We start from the raw sequence: 17,185 nt of genomic DNA, 5'->3' as shown, positions 1-17,185 counted from the left end.
GTTAAATGTAGCCAACAGTACATTTTATCTTCAACTGCTTCCAGCATCTTTTGGCAGAGGCTTAGAAAACTGAACGTGTTGCATGGATTTAGCAGTATGAATTCCTAAAGACAATCCTGTTCCTTATTGAGAGGACCGGTTTACTTAGCCCCAACTCCTCCCCCTATCTTTCCCTATGAACTCATGCAAACACTACAGAGTCAGTTAAAACAGATAAATTTAGAGTTCAAAGGGAAGATTAAAAAAAGAAAATGTTTATGATGACCAAATACTCACTTTATCCTATTTCCAATCAGGGAATTCAGTAAGCAAACCTATACCATCCATAAGAAAGGAAAGGTCTATTTCAACAGTCTTTCTTATAATATGCTTGTTCACATTACTGGAAAAAATGGACAGATTTTGAATATAGATTATCCATATCATATACATATCGATACTAAATTTCCTAAATTTGGTAATTGATATATTTTTTTAAACATTTAATTATTCATTTTTGAGAGAGAGACATAGTACGAGTGGGGGAGGGGCAGAGAGAGAGAGAGAAGGAGACACAGAATCCGAAGCAGGCTCAAGGATCTGAGCTGTCAGCACAGAGCCTGACACGGGGCTTGAACTCATGAACCGTGAGATCATGACCTGAGCTGAAGTCAGACACTTAACCAACTGAGCCACCCAGGTGCCCCTAAGTTTGGTAATTATACTGTAGTTATGTAAGAGATGTTCTTGCCTTTAGGAAACATGCATACTTAGTACAAAAACTCATAATATCTGCAACTAATTCTCAGATGGTTCAGGAATACAAAAATAATGTGTCTATACAGGCAGTGGGAATGAAACAGCAAATGTAGCAAAATATTAGCAAATGGTGAATCTGGATAAATGTTAACAATTGGTGAATCTGGGAGTTCTTTGTATTTCTCTTATGACTTCTCTATAAATTTGAAGTTATTTCAAAAAAGAGTAAAAATAAAATTAAAAATAAATTTGAAAATCCACCGTGGTCTGGGAAGGAGGTATGTTTAATAGGAATACCAATTCACCAAAAAGATTCAGGAGAAAAAAAAACCATATATTTTTTATATGATAATAAATCAGACTAAGATAAACTTATAGAACTGTATCTAATATTCATTATGAGCTAAAGGTACTAAAATAAAACTGTAGGAATTCATTGTGGCACTAAACCCATCTCCTCTCTCCCTGACCCTTCCCTTCCCACTCCCTACACACCCCCACTCCAATGAGAAAAAATATATACCCATTAGGAAGAGAAAAAGACAACTGCTGTTCATTTTCCCTTTCCCTCACACTTTTAAACTTTGACTACCATTTTCTAGGCAGTGGGGTTAGAGCTTAATTTCAACCTGTTCCTGCCAGCAACTGACTGGAAGTATAAAGATTTCAGAAAAAAAAACACAAAAAAAACCCACACAAAAAAAAAACCCCAGTTTTTTATTCTTCTAATGCTATTTACCAATTTTTAAAAACATCTCTTAAGTACCATAATATATAAAGCACTGTGGGAGTTGGGAATATAATAAAGGAACAAGGAAATACACAAAATCGCAGACAGTGACAGGCCTTATGCTTTAAAACAGAAAAGCATGGTAAAGCGGTGAAGTTACTCAAAGTTGGTTGAGCAGTTACTTTACATTGGTTAAGGGGAGATCTGCAGGATAAAAAGCCAGTCCTTGAAAGAGCTACAAAACAATCTAGGCAGCAGAAACAGCTAATGGAAACGACCTAGAGAGGCTAGAAGCCTGAGACAGAAAGGTCTATGTGGCTAGGGTAGCACTTTCACATAGAAATATGAGTGAGCCGTGTATATAAGTTAAATTTTTGTAGCAAACTTCGTTGACTGCAGTAAAAAATAAATAGGTGAACTTAATTTCAATACAATATTTTATGAGCCCATATATCTGATCAAAAGAAATTATCATAGTCATGGATTCAATATAAAAGCTATCAACAAGGTATTTTACTTCCTTTCATACCACGTCTCTGAAATCAGGGGTGTCCTTTACTCACAGCATATCTCAATTCAGAGCAGCCACATTTCAAGTGCTCAACAGCCACATAAGGCTAGTGGCTACGTAGCCGGCTAGCACAGGGCTAAAGTGTAATGAGCAGAGGACAGGAATACATGATGAAGAGGAAAGGAAAAGCAGAGGCCAGGTGTAGAACTTCTACTGCAGGGTTAAGGAAGCTGGATTTCATTCTCATTGAAATGAGAATGGACTTCACTGTTTTCAACAGAAAAGTAATCCAATCGTATTTGTATTTTAAAAAGCTGCTTCTGTGGAGAATGGGCAGGGGAGCACCAGTAGGGACAGGGAGACCAGATAGGAGGCTGTTTCTGTTGTGTAGGTGAAAGAGAATAGTGGCTTATAGTGGCAGTTAGAGAGGGGAAGAGAAATGGATGTATTTAGATGCGTTTTGAAAGGAGAGTCAACAGGACTGGAAGGAAGGAGAGGGACAAGGAGAATCGAAGGATAATGACTCCTAGAAAAATTGAGATATTTGTTGTTGTGGGTATAACAGGGAGCTTTGCCCTGAGGTGCTGTGAATTAGGTCACACCCTGGGAGAGGTAACTATGTGAACAGATATTCACAATTCTAACTGATAAATAAATAATTTTATCATTTATTTAATGATAAAACATTCTCTACAAAACCTGGCTCCTCAGTTCCGCAGGGCAAAGAAACTATACAAACTAACCATGTGGTCTAATCCCATTTTACATGGAGACTTAGAGCAGGTAAGTAACGTCCGAAGTTACACAGGAAATCAGGAAAAGGATCCAGTTAAACCAGATGCACTGGAGCTGGGAATGTATCTTCCATCTCTGTAAACCCATTGCCTACCATAATGTCTGCAATGTTGTAGGGACCAAAAGTTTGTGTTTAGTAAGAGAACAAGACTAGAAACAAACACAATCAACAACAGTCCTAATTTCCAGTCCAATGCTCTAATCTTTCCATGACTCTTTAGAAATAAGACTAGATAGATATTTAATAGAGACATTTCATCAGCAACTTTAAAGCCAAAGAATGCCATAGAATAGTACATAATGAGTCTGTGTCTCATCTGAACCCATCTTGGCATTAATAATTGTAGGAAATCCTTAATTCTGTAAATGTAATGCAGTGACCTGAAGATATTTGTTTCTTCCTTATTCATAACTTTTTTATTAAATAATCTCAGAAAGATTATTCAATCTTCATCTCAGAAAACTGTCTTTTCAGATAACAGTCTGTCAAAAGAGCACTTAGCAAAGTCCCCTGAGTTAACAAGCTTCTAATGAATTCTTGTGAAATATCAAATACATAAACCAACCATTCCTAAGATGATTTTATAAAGCCTGAAATCAGTAATGCTCGATTTGGCTGAATCATTGCTAATTTCCAGACCACTGGTTACTAAAATCATATCATAATAATAATGTAATTTTAAGTTAAGCTGCTTTTGACTTATTTGGGACAAATGCTTTCCAGCATCAGAAAAGAGAATTGCTTCCAGGCCTGATGTTGCATAATGTATGACCTTTGGGCTAAAAAGGCAGTTATTTAGATCTTCTGGGTTAACAACATTTTTCTTGGCACTTGCTAGTCCTCACAATAGCGAGTCCTAGATCTTTAACTGCTGTGGTTTTCTATCCTATTGTTAATAAGAGGAGATACAAAAGAACCATCAACTAGCATAAAATTAAAGGCCTAATCTTTGACCAGCATCTAATGTTTATACCTTCCGAAGAGTCTGATCTAGGTTCTGTAGCCAAACAGTGAGAAGGATAAATTACCATAGTCACACAGGGGCAGACCCAGGCATTGCAAGATAAAGCAAAGATCTCCTGCTCTTTGAATTTAGATAGAAAAGGAAATTGCACATGAGCCCGAACTAAATTGAGGTTTACTAAGCGACCACACCCCTCCTATCACCGCTCTTCTAGTTCAGGGCCACACAATAAAGAAGGAAATTACCAGCTTCAATCTTTCTTTAGATATTTAAACAACCTTGGGTTTTTGGGCATAAATTCTGTGGAAAGCAAGTGAGTCAATTTGCATAATACCAGAAAATTAGTAAGCCAGAGAGCTACACGGTTGCTATTTTTCTTTAATACGAGAAAGAAGAGAAAGAAAAAAAGCAATCAGAAGGAACTCTGATGAAATATTTCATAGTGCACAGAATGGGTTAAGTGGAGGATTAAACAAAGGAATCAAAATGACCTTACAGAACAATCTTTCTTTTTAGGATAGGAGCCTTTGTATTTGCAGTGGAATTTAAATAAATTTTTTTTTTCTTTCAGGGTTTTTTTCTTTCTACAAGCTAAGAACAGAGCTACCAAAAGTAACTTAAATTTACTTCTGTTCTTTTCACATTTGTTCAGAGAAATAGACAATGAGCAGTCTGCCTTTGTCCCGCTAGCTCTGGTTCTGACATAAAGCACACCAGCCTTAAGGCTCCTTAAGGAGCTTAAAAGTCAATCAGACTTAAACAAAAGGTCAGGGGTCCTAAATCCACATTTTATTTACAAACACCCTGAGCCCAATTTAATCATTCTATTTGCACCCACATCCTTAATTACTGGAGAAAATGGCACCACAATTAAATGCCTTGATTCTTCAAGTTGAATGTTTTCTCTTTCCTCTTGTTTTGTTATTGTACAAACAGTAAAGAATCTAAGCCAGGTTGATAGCAGAAAGGTCACACACTACAGTTTTAAAGGTCTATTTTTTTTTCCAATGTCCAAATTTAATGAAGTAAAGGTACAGTCTTGACCTAAAGGTACAGTCACCATAGTTAAAATGTGCTCATGAGAATGATCAATCTCAAAGCTCCACTTTAAGAAATGAATGCAAAGCAGAGCACTAGGCATTCTAAACATTTTATGCAAATGAAAACACATTTTAAAACTTTCTGATATTCATCCTTTTTCATAACACTTCATATATGATGTTTCTGACTACTGTGCGTAAATTTAAAAATATTTCTCCTATTTTTCTGCTAAGTTCTTACTGTGATGCAAATTTTATTTATAATAGAACTACTTTTCAAAAATTTTAAGTGACAAGCAACAATCTCATTTATTGTCAAGCTCTAGATTTCTGGGATGATGCTGACTGGTAGCAGGCTTTCCAAAATGCCTTCTAGGCTGTCCGCTTTTGTAATGGTATCACTAAATTTATCGGGGTAGAACATGCCAGATGTTTCACAAAGTTAACTGAAGTTAGCATCCATTGTTGCTGCAGAAATAAAGTAGCATCTGTCGGGTCCCTGAACATAACTAAACTTGAAAGGTTGGTATGAAATCAGTTGGGCAGAAATGAACAGCTCACATTAAGATCAATTACCATCTTCTGGTCACTAAGAAATTCATGAGTATAATGGATGATGGGGGGGCGCCTGAGGGGCTCAGTCAGTTAAGCGCCCAACTCTTGATTTCCGCTCAGATCAAGATCTCACAGTTCGTGAGTTCAAGCCCTGCCTGCATCAGGCTTTGCGCTGTGTGGAGCCTGCTTGGGATACTCTCTCTCCCCCCTCTCTGCCCCCTACCCTGCTCAGGCTCTCTCTCAAGATAAATAAACTTAAAAGAAAAATTTAAAGAGTATAATGGATGAAACTCCTATTACCCAATAATGGAGGAAACCTTTCTTAATGTCAAACATCCTCTTAATAGAGTTCAGCGGGCAAACAGGCTGTGAACAGTTTTCACCTTAATGGTTTTAATGACAACACTTGAATTCCCAAGTTTCTTTTATGAACAAGTCATTATTAGTTTTCAAATGGCATACTTATTATAAATATTGCTCAGATAGTATAATACTTTGGTGGATTAACAGGTTTTCCCCAAACCTTTACCCTACGCTCTAATCAGTTTGAGATAAACCTTTGGGATGGAACACTTGATGCTCTAGGGAGAGCTAGAGAACTCCCTTACGGAATGTGAGAAAACATTGATCATTATAAATGAAAACATCTATACATCTAAAAATGAAAACAAAGCAAAAAGAAGGGGGGGGGACAGAAAAGGAGGTAAGAGGTTTAGTGCCAGATATAAGATTAAATGTCTTTTTATAGGGTAAAAGTCAATTAGGAATCTCTTTTTGTCTTAAAAGGTCTGTGATTTTGATAATTAACAGGAAGACCAATAGATAATATTACAAGGATTGTGAAAAGCAAATTCTTTTGAGTGTGAACCACATACACTACAATGGGACACAAGCAAAGGTGCAGCAAAAGTGGGCTCAATGATTAGTTTTCTCAGGTGTAGAAGATTAACCTTCACCCAGGCAGAAATCATGTAAAGCCTGAGACCAGCTAACTATAATTAGAAAGGCGTTATGTAGCCATTTTGTATACCTGGACCCGAAGTGGTAAATAATCTTCACAGAGATCATCCCACAGCTCCTGCAAGTCTGAAATTTCCAAGGGATAAGTCACAGATGTCTTGTAAAGGGGTTTCAAAGACCTGTTAAGGAAACCGGAACTAACTCCATCTGTCATGATATGGCCAGGCCTGGCTCCAGGTGGGCTGGATTTCACTGGAATAGGAAGCTTGCTCCCTCGGGGACTCTGGATGGGCTTATAATCAAGACCTTTAATCATGCTAAGAGCTAGCTCCAGCTTGTGGTTACACATATGTTGTGGAGCCTGCTCTTCTGAACAACAGTCACACTTTGCAAGTTCCTTTGCACTTCTCTCCGTTTCCTCATCCTTTTGCTGTGGAGGACTAGCCTGCACACTTGCATCCAAAGATTCCACTGAGGATCCCGGTGTCCCTTCCTCCATGCTTTCTCCATCTGGGGCTACCTTTGTACTTGGTAAATCCGGTGGCCCCACTTCAGACAACGCTGGTTCTTCAGTGCAAATGCTGGTGGACCACCTGGTAGAAGGGCCACACGAGATACTTCTGGCCACCTTTCGAGGCACCTTACAAATGGCTTCATAGTCAGAATCAGCAACCCGCAAAGCTGCGCAACCACGGCATCTCCTGGGTCGGTTTCCAGGACCTTCCGAAGCATGGCAGCTGTGGAGCTCCTGAATCTGATCCTCATTTTCTACCCAACACTCAAACCCTGAATAGGCAAAGTCTTCCTGGAGCAGTGCAGAGTATCTGACATCAGGTAAGCCGGAAATGTCAACCGTCCCATTCCCTGCCTTGGTTTCCGTGACAGAGTCGTCGTTATTCTTACGATACATGCTAGCAATGCAGAACTTGAGGCGGTCCTTCTCCAGCAGCAGCTTTTGCAAGCGCTCAATAGAAAGAGCTTCGATCCGGGCAATAACAGTGTCGAATCTATAGATCCGATCAAGCATGAAAGCACACTTGCTGCAAGCAAACTCGGCTTTGCCATCCCGGGACACATCCTTGCCCAGGACATGCGAAAGCAGAACCTGGAGGTTGAGCTTAGATGCCGTGTGGAAGATCCAGCGCCGCTGGTTTCCGCACAGCTCCCGGGCACAGATCCTGCAAACCTCCTTCATCTTCTCTCTCAGTAGTTGCCAAGGTTCCCGGAGGCGGCTGCAGCCTGTTCACTCACTGGCACTTGATTGCGCGGCGTCTCCCTCTTCCGTGGCCTCCGGCGGGCATGGCACAGTCCGGTGGGGTCCCCACGCTGCAGGGGCGCACCTCTGCCACCCGCGCGCGGGCTCCGGGTACCAGGGTGGGCAGCCCCGCCCCGCCCCTCCCCTCGGGAAGGGGGCGGGCGTAAAAAACGCCTTAAGGGGATGTTGAGTGACAGCAGCGCAGGCCGCGCTCGCAACCAGCCATGTCTCCTCCGGCTCTCTCTCCCGCCAGCCGCCGCGTCCCCAACGTCCTCCCTTTTAGCAGGCTGGGTTCGCCGTACAAGAGCAGCACCCTGCTGCTGACGCAAAGACTCGGAGATCGAGGATCAGATTTCAAGATGGCGCCAGCGGCTCGGCTCCCGCGGCCAGCGGCGGGTTCCTCTGGGAGCTGTAGTCGGGCCGTAAACTCCCGACTGTGCGCATGCGCGGTAGCGAGTGCGTTTCCCCCTCGCCCCCAGTCGGGTCGCTGCTCCTCGCGCTGAAACGGAGACCTAGTTCGCAGCGGGTACCCGTGGAGAGCAGGACAGGCGCTGGCCACTGCCAGGCTGCTTTCATCTGCTGAGGTTTCACCCGACGAGGGCACCAGTCCTCTCATGGATCCTCCCCTCCTGCCCCAGCGGGATGACCCGAAGATCTGCGTTGGGAGGAGAAAGTTGAATTCCCTCCCCCTCTCTCCACGGGTAGCGCCACGTACTCTGGATGGAGCAGCCCAGCAGCGCCACTAGGTACCGCTGCGCGCCGCCTCCCTCCCGCCTGCACCTCTCCCCTACCCAGGCTGGTGCCGGGATTAAAAGGCCCCTCGGGTTTACAGCGGCGGGCGGGGAGACGGGGTTGACAAACCAGAGGTGGCAGTTAGGGCAGTTAGGGATTTTAGGAGGCTCAATTCAACCTCTACCTCGACTTTGGGAGTATCTAGAAAAGAGATCAAGTATTTCTCTTCCTTGCAGTGTTGGGGGCGGGCCGTGGGTTTAGCACTGCTGGACGATTTGACCTTTTTTAGAAAAGAAATCAAGAGAGGACACAAAGCAGTCATCCGAGAAACAGTCCAGCCCATACCACGTGAATGCAGCTGGTGAACCATGACTTTTAAGAATGGGCTTTTTCAAGAATGTAGACACCTGAGAATAGATTACCATCACCAAATTCTCTTTCAGGTTCAGGTGGACTGCAGTCCCTATTTGGGGGGTGGGGAGGGTACATAAACTTTAGAACGAAAAGACCTAGCTTCTTTGAGCAAGAGTACAGAGTGTCAGAGAGTACTGATCTCTGCAGAATTAGGGATGAGAATTTCACTGACTTCAGTAGGTACCCCGTCGTATTCAACCATATACAGTTGTCACCCTACCCTTGGATACAGAACTTAGAATGTGCACAGTGGGGGGAAGCTGGAGCTCCCGAGTAGGAGGTATCAACTTCCATTTATAATAAAGAATTCCCTTGTTGGCTTAAGAGGCGTTGCAGACACCGTACAGGAAGAAAACAGCCCCAGCGGATCACCTGGAGTCCCCCAACAGCAGGACATTTCCCAGTTACAAAAATACTGGCTTGGCCTTGTGAGAGGTTAAGGGCAGCAACAGTTTTAAGTATTTCTGAACCTCGTCTCTAGGACAGAGCCCATAACTCCTAATAAGAACTCTGAACAGGCCTCCAAACTTCTTATGGAGAATTAAAGGAGATGATTTAGAAGTGTTTTAACAGTACTTCGCTCATTAAATAATAGCTTATACTATTATTTCAATATGATAATAATGGAAATATTTTAAAATAATTTTAAAACTTTATGGGGCTTTGCACACGTAAGATTTTATTGTTCTCTTAATCACCAAAACAAAATCTTAGTACCTCCATCTTAACGACAGTCCTTTGATCTGTGAGTTTGGAGGAGCTATAGAACTTTGCATATGTTATTTCACTTAAAATATGCATGTTCTGGCCCTAAAAACCAAGAATGTAAAATAGACTTCCAAGGAAAACTCAATTACAGCTACATTTTTGCCTGCCTCTGGGTATATGAGCTTCAAAGTCAAAAGAAAGTAAACAACAATCTTTGGGATCTGTAGTGATCTATAGAGAGGCAAGGAGTTTCTGGACTTCCCTAACAGCCTGCCTGCCAGGACTATACCCTGTTGTACTCTGTCTTAAGTATAGTTCTAAAGAGCTGAAAGAATGCAAAAGTCCATAAAAGTACAAATTAAGACATAAGTCAAGTCCTCATCTTCGATTGTCGATGCCAGCCACATTTTCCTACTGAGGAAAATACTCATGAAACAAAGTAATTGGGGCGCCTGCTCAGTCAGTCAAAGTGGCCAGCTTTGGCTCAGCTCATGATCTCAGTACCTGAGTTCAAACCTCATATGGGGCTCTCTGCTGTCAGCGCAGAGCCCGCTTTGGATCCTCTGTCTCCCTCTCTCTGTCTCTAAACATTCAAAAAGAAACGAAATAAGTAATGAAACAAAGTGCTTTTCAGGAGTAAGTTAAATAATACTTTGTATTATTTTCTATTACTTAGTAAGATTTTGCATCTGATTGATAGTCTCTAAACTTTAATGACAATATATAAGTAGCGTGGTGTAGAAGTACAGACCAGTATAAATGGAGAAAAGGCAATTTATCATTGAATAGACGTTTGCTATCTGTAAGTAAAGATCAACATACAGAGAGCTATACATATCTAAGCTTCCAACAACAGATAGGAATAAATCCACTCAACAATCAGAAAATTCGAAGATAGCACTCTATTCACGCTTAGAAAAAATATTTAAAAACCATTATTTTGAAGTGGATAGCAAACTATATAATACTAGAACTGGTCCTAATGTGAGCATTTGGTATTATATAATTTCACCCCCACTAAAAGATCACTGGTGTATAGATAACAAAACTTGTACATAAAAATTAAGAAATAAAACTTAGAGGAATGCCTGGGTGGCTCAGTCGGTTAGGCGTCTGACTTCAGCTCAGGTTATGATCTCACAGTTCATGGGTTCGAGCCCCACTTCGGGCTCTGTGCTGACAGCTCAGAGCCTGGAGCCTGCTTTGGATTCTGTGTCTCCCTCTCTCTCTACCCCTCCCTTGCTCGCACTCAGTCTCTCTCTCTCTCTCTCTCTTAAAAATAAACATTAAAAAAAAAAAGAAAAGAAAAAACTTAGAAAAAAATGTGATAATAAATTCAGCACTTCATGGTCCTTATAAATATCATCTTGGTCAAAATTTTGTATTTAGTTGGGGTGCCTGGGTGGCTCGGTCGGTTGGGCGTCCGACTTTGGCTCAGGACATGATCTTGCAGTCTGTGAGTTCAAGCCCCGCATCGGTCTCTGTGCTGACAGCTCACAGCCTGAAGCCTGCTTTGGATTCTGTCTCCCTTGCTCTCTGCCCCTCCCCCACTCATGCTCTGTCTCTCTCTCTCTCTCTCTCTCTCTCTCTGTCAAAAATAAATAAACATTTAAAAAAATAAAAAAAAAATTGTATTTAGTTAACACTGGCTACCTATGAGAAGGGAAGTAAAATTGGCGGTTGGATACTAACATTTACTTTTTTCATATATATCATTGTCATTTGAATTGTTGGAAATAAATGTGTATTCATGTATAATTTTTATTTTTTTTTAATTGGAAAATATTCTAAACAAAGACTTGTGCCTATTTAACACACTAACATCAGAGTCTAACTAGTAAAAACTTGAATCTAAAATGAGAATTTTTGTAATATATATAATAACTACATGTATTATATATGTGGACAACTTATATAAAGATTCAAAGAGGATAAACAAGTTATTAAATGGTGATTATGTCTGGAGGGTGGAATTATGGATACTTATTTTCTTCCCTCATTTGTATTCTATAATTTTCTATATTCAGCATGAATTGTTTTTGTGATAAGACAAAAATTGTTACTAAGAAATAGGTAAGGTAAGCACATTTTGATATATTTGTACAATACTAATCAGCAGTAAAAAAAAATTCTGATACCCACAACATGAATGAATCTCAAAAGCATATTAAGTGAAACAAGCCATATACAAGTCAGTACATTCTGTGTGGTTCCATTTATTTTAAGCCTAACAACAAGAAAAATTGAAACCATAGTGATAGAAGTGCAGAAAGTGGTTATGAGGGATGAGACAGGGTAAGAATTGACTGCAGAGGGGCACAAAGGAATTTTCTGGGGTGATGAAAATACTCTCTATCTTGTTTTGGGTGATGTGTACATGATGTGTACAATTCTCAGTTGTACAATTACAACTCTGAGATCTATAGATTTTATATATATGTTAGCATAGTTCATTAAAAAGTAAAAAAGAGGAACTAAAATATAAAATATGTATTACCCATAAACTTTTAATCTGAGAGATTTCTTTGGTAGGAAGTAACCTCCATTTTATCATAAGAATAGCTTTCAAAATTGGTTAAATAAAATACAGTCTAGAAAAAAATTCTATAAAAAGCCCAACTGCAAATTCAAAACTTTATAGTGTCTATCATATGAACTTTAAAAAATATTATTTTATATGCATATGCACACCACACATATGATTGAAGCATACTGTTAAGGTTAGACTTAGAGCTTCTGAGGTGATTTAGAATAGGATAATTACTTCTAAAACTTATCAAAATTATATAATAAAAATTTGAGAACAGGTTTCATATTATGATAAGCTGTTATGAATTAAATTAATTTTATATATCAGCAGTTTGCCCTCAAAATACATTGATAAATGCATTCACAGCCCTTACCACCTATATGTCCTAGTGAAGTCATTAGTCGCTGGCCCTTAATTTCCTACTCTACAAAGTAAACATGTTGAATTTAAACAGTAGTTTTCAGCCTTTGGCTTCACACCCTGGAGGGTGTGATAAAACAGATTGCTGGGACCTACTTCCTAGAGTTTCTGATTCAGTTTGCCTGGGGTGGGGCCCAAGTATTTGCATTCCTAACAAATTTGGGTCGTGCTGATGCTGCGTCTGGGAATCACACTTTGAAAACCACTGAATTAGAACTATCCTAAACTGTATTCAGAAAAATCTCAATCCAAAGATCAGAAGTTCTGTAGATAAATGGAAAAACCTATCAATGAAGAACTACTTACAGACTGTTGGATTTAGGGAACACATTCTCATTTGAAACAAAATTCCTAAGTAGTAATATGGTAGAGATCTTTTGCACGATCTCTATTTTGATCTCTAGATTTTGGGGCCTGGGAAGTATCTCTTGGAACCATTGCCACTTTTGTAACTCCTATGTTGGAGTGCTTCTGAGACCTAATTCTGGGCTGGTAAGGTGTTTCCAAGAGAATCAGGGAGGTGGAAAATCCCCATGTCCCAAACAGTTGTGTTAGGTTTCATTACTCTAATTATGACATTGGAAGTAGCTGTTCTAATTACTAAAAACTATGCCGAAAAAAAAGTGATTCTGGCAGAGAGGCTAAAGCAGATGAGGAAATGCAAGAATATCAAAGTAAAGCCAGTTAGGAGTTATGGTAACACAAGCATGTACATGGTTTCCCTGTGATGGTTGGAAATCTTTAAGAAGACACAGCAATCATGCTTTGCAGTAATTAAAAAAATACAGCATTTTGGGGGTCCTGGGTGGCTCAGTCGGTTAAGTGGTTCAAGTCATGATCTCAGGGTTCGTGGGTTTGAGCCCCACATCAGGCTCTGTGTTGACAGCTTGGAGCCTGGAGCCTGCTTCAGATTCTGTGTCTCCCTCTCTCTGCCCCTCCCCTGCTCGTATTCTCTCAAGAATAAACAAACATTAAAAAAAAAAAACAAACAAAAAAACCCACAGCATTTTGGAACACTTGTTTCAAAACCAGGAGATTTCCAGTTCAACTACAAATTGCAGTAATACCGTCATCGGCAGAATCCATCTTGAAATAGTAAACAGAGTCTTTCAAGTTATTAAATACCTATAGCTGTTTAAGTGAATTTTAAAGTATATATTAAGTCAATCAACCAATGAGCAAGAATTTGTGCAAACTCAGTATGTCTTTTCTCTGTCTTCAGTGAGCTCTCAGTTTAGTTGAAGGGGAGAAAATGTGCATGCTAAAATTAGAACAGTTGATTGGTAAATGAAATGGTACTGACAAACTCATCGTGAATGCAGAAAAAGTTGAGATTGGTGTGTGCTGGTATAGTTGAAGGGGACAAGAATGGCACTTGAGATGGGTCTTACGTAGGACTCCAGAAAAAGAAAAGAGCATCATCAATAGTCTTAGAAGTGGGTTAGATACAGTGCTAGCCCATAGGGAGATGTTGGAGATTTCAAGGGGCATCTGAATGGCCTGGTTCATCCTACTTTATACAACTTATCCTCTATAATTGCTCATTTAAAGAACACGTATGAAGAGCCAACTGTAAGCCAGACACTAGGCTGTGGTGCTATGTAAGTCTTGGCAACTAGAATTTTTTTTTAAAGGTTTTTTTTTGAGAGAGAGCACGAGCAGGGGAGGGACAGAGAGAGAGGGGGACAGAGAATCCGAAGCAGACTCTGTGCTGAGAGCAGCGAGCCTGATGTGAGGCTTAAACTCACAAACCATGAGATCATGACCTGAGCTGAAGTTAGGACACTCAACCGACTCAGCCACCCAGGTTCCCCTTGGCAACTAGAATTTAATGTTTGGCAAACGCAAAAGAATTTAGACTCAATGTTATAGACTTGAGCAGAGAATGGCATGGTGAAAACTTCATTGTAGGAAGATTAGCCAGGCAACAGGATGGATTGGAATTTCGATTTTGGGATGGTTACAGGAAGACCTGCTAAAAAGCCATTGCAGTTATTCATATGTGGGGTAATATAAAAAGTCTGGTGTAGAAATGGAAAGAAAGGGGCGCCCAGGTGGTTCAGTTGGTTAAGCATCCAACTCTTGATTTCAGCTCAGGTCATGGTCTCATGATTGGTGAGATTGAGCCCCACATTGGCCTCTGTGCTGACAGAAGCCTGCTTGAGATTCTCTCTCTCTCACCCTCTGCCCATCCCCCATTTGTGCGTGCGCGTGCTCTCTCTCTCTCAAAATAAATAACTAAACTTAAAAGAAAAAAGATGGAAAAAAGTGGTAAATAAGAATTATTTTAAAGGACTGAACAGCGGGACTTGATGTAGAGAGGATGAAGGAAAAGAAACAATATAGGTGATAAGGGTTTTTGTGTCAAAGACTGGTAGAAAACATGGTCTAAATGAATAGAAATGTGAGAGTTGAGTTCATCTGTAAAAAGGTAATGAAAAATCTGATTAGGAACATGCTGAGTTTAGGTGACTGAGAAAACTAAGTGAAAAATAACTAATTGGGGCTCTTCTGCAATCAAAGCACAGGTGAGCTGGGGACAGGGTTTTAAGAATGAGAGCAATGGTTAACGTCAAAAGCTAGAGAGAGATCAGCAGGAGGGATAAGGTCAGCCATATCATTTCCTGTAACTGAGTGGACTTGTAAACTTCTGAGTTGTTACCTTTGGCTCCTCAAAATCCTTCCCTATCAAGCTAAACACTAAATTGGGATCCTTTTTCTGAACATCTCTAGCATATTCAGAAATGTTGCTTTGCGTTTTCACTACATTTTCTATTTCAGGTTCTTGAAACCTAAAACTTTTGAACGATGTCACATAGGCTTAGAAGCTTATGCCCCTCTAATCATCCTCCATACAACTTCCAGGACATTCATGGTAAAGATCCATCATTGTCCATTACCTATAGGATGAAGTCCTAAACCCTCAGCTTGGCATTTCAATATCTCTACAGAAAGATTCAACCTACTTTTCAGCTACATCTCATACTCCTTTTCTAATAATATGGTGACAGGATATAAATTGTGTTGTTGCCTGTATGCCCTGCCTCCCTCATCTAATCTGAAGGTCAGGCCCTCACCATTTAATTAACTCAGGAATTTTTGCAGAGCAAAGAGCAGAGGCTGAAGTCAAATGCATTTCCTGACTTTAATAAAATTGTAAACCAACTGAGAAGATTAAGTCAGGTGTCCCAGTGGGGAAGAGAAGAAAAAGAAATGTCTTTGAGGGCAACAGAAAAGGACGGGGTCAAATTTCACCCAGATCAGGAGACTAGGGATCAGAGAGTAACAGCGATCCACCTCCATTCCATATTAGTGCCCCCAGGGAAGCAGCAGGACCTGGGGGGGAGAAGGCAATGGGTGACTTAGAGAGGCTAGACTCTAGGTCAAGGGGTTCTGGCTCCATAAAAGCCTCTAATATAACAAGCTGTTAGAGCTGGCAGAACCATGCTTGCTGGGGCAGGGGTACTTCAGTGGTGGACCAATGGGAAGAGTAATCCCTTGATGCTTTGGCACCTGATAAATCCTGGGAACCTTCACCTTAACGTAAATGAGAGAGTGGGGAGGAGTATGTACCAAACGGATGAAACTGAATTAGCCTGATTAGGACTGGGACTCAGGGTAACATTAAATTGATTTAAAGAAAGTAAAGAAATGTGATAAATCCTGCATGACTGAATTTGTGAGCTAAGAGTCACATCTACTTTGTACCTTCTGTAGGTGTTCATTGGGGCTCAGTCCTAGACCTTTTCACCTCCCTATTTTAATTCTCTTTCAATATCATCTTATCCTTTTCCATTTTTAAACCAGTAACTTTCCATTTGTATCTTATCCCAAAATTTTCCTCTGAGTTCACCTCTGAAATAGCCAACTACATATTTGTATCTGCAAATGATGTGTCAGAGACACCTCAAAATTACCATCATCCCCTTACCTATAATGGCCCCACCCATTCCTCCTAATTCTCTATTAGGGGTCAACAAACTATGAACTGTGGGCTAAATTCATCCCCTACCTGTTTTTATAAATAAAATTTTATTGGAACAGCCATGCCAATTCATTTATGTATTGTGTATGGCTATTTTTGTGCTACAGTGGCAGAAACCTTATGGACTGCAAGGTCTAAATTATTTACTATCTGGCCTTTTACAGAAAAAGTTGGTTAGTCCCTGCTCTTTGTTTTCTTGAAAGTACTTACTGTAATTTACAATTAGCTATTTGTTTGGTTACTTGGTAATTTATCTCCCTTAATTGAGATGCAAGCTCCTTACGGGGAAAGGCTCTGCCTTTCTTTTTTCTTTTTTAATTTAATTTAAGCTTATTTATTTATTTTGAGAGAGAGAGACAGAGAAAGAGGGAGGGGCATAGAGAGAGGAAGAGAGAGAATCCCAAGCAGACTCCACGCTGTCAGTGCAGAGCCCAACGCAGGGCTCAAATCCATGCAAGATCATGACCTGAGCTGAAATCAAGAGTTGGAAACTTAACCTACTGAGCTACCCAGGCGCCCCTCTGCCTTTCTCCTTCTAAATATTTTAAAAATATTTATGATTGAAATATAGTTGACATGCAACGTTGTATTAGTTCCAGGTGTACAAAATGGTGATTCGACAATTCTATACATTATTCAATGCTCACAATAAGTATAGTCACCATCTGTCACCATACAACATTATTACAATATTATTGACTGTCTTCCCTATGCCATACTTTTCATCTCTGTGGCTCACTTATTTTATAACTAGAAGTTTGTATTTCTTAATCCCCTTCACCTGTTTTGCCATCCCCTCACCTCTCTCACTTAGGCAACTACCAAATGTTCTTTGTATTTATGAGTC

The 17,185-nt window shown here is 40.3% G+C and overlaps 1 protein-coding gene across 28 annotated transcripts in view; it reads right to left on the bottom strand.

The window, feature by feature from the left end:
* The window catches only part of PDE4DIP (phosphodiesterase 4D interacting protein), a 226,816-nt gene that overhangs the window by 73,512 nt on the left and 136,119 nt on the right, over positions 1 to 17,185 (bottom strand). For 4 of the 28 annotated variants that reach the window (XM_025935029.2, XM_086717983.1, XM_086717977.1 and 1 more), the window contains exon 1: positions 6,365 to 8,250. The exons of 22 other annotated variants lie outside the window; for them this stretch is intronic. In XM_025935029.2, the coding sequence (XP_025790814.1) occupies positions 6,365 to 7,489 (1,125 nt within the window). In that variant the 5' untranslated portion in view covers positions 7,490 to 8,250. Of the gene's footprint in view, positions 1 to 6,364; positions 8,252 to 17,185 lie in introns of those variants that run through there. 2 more of the 28 variants (XM_086717987.1, XM_086717984.1) reach the window with 2 other exon arrangements.

This window comes from Puma concolor, chromosome C1, assembly GCF_028749965.1.
Source record: "Puma concolor isolate L17-30 chromosome C1, mPumCon1.1.hap2, whole genome shotgun sequence".
NCBI classification, from domain to species: Eukaryota; Metazoa; Chordata; class Mammalia; order Carnivora; family Felidae; genus Puma; species Puma concolor.
Note: the sequence above shows the minus strand (reverse complement) of the source record. Positions and strands in the feature narration are given on the sequence as shown.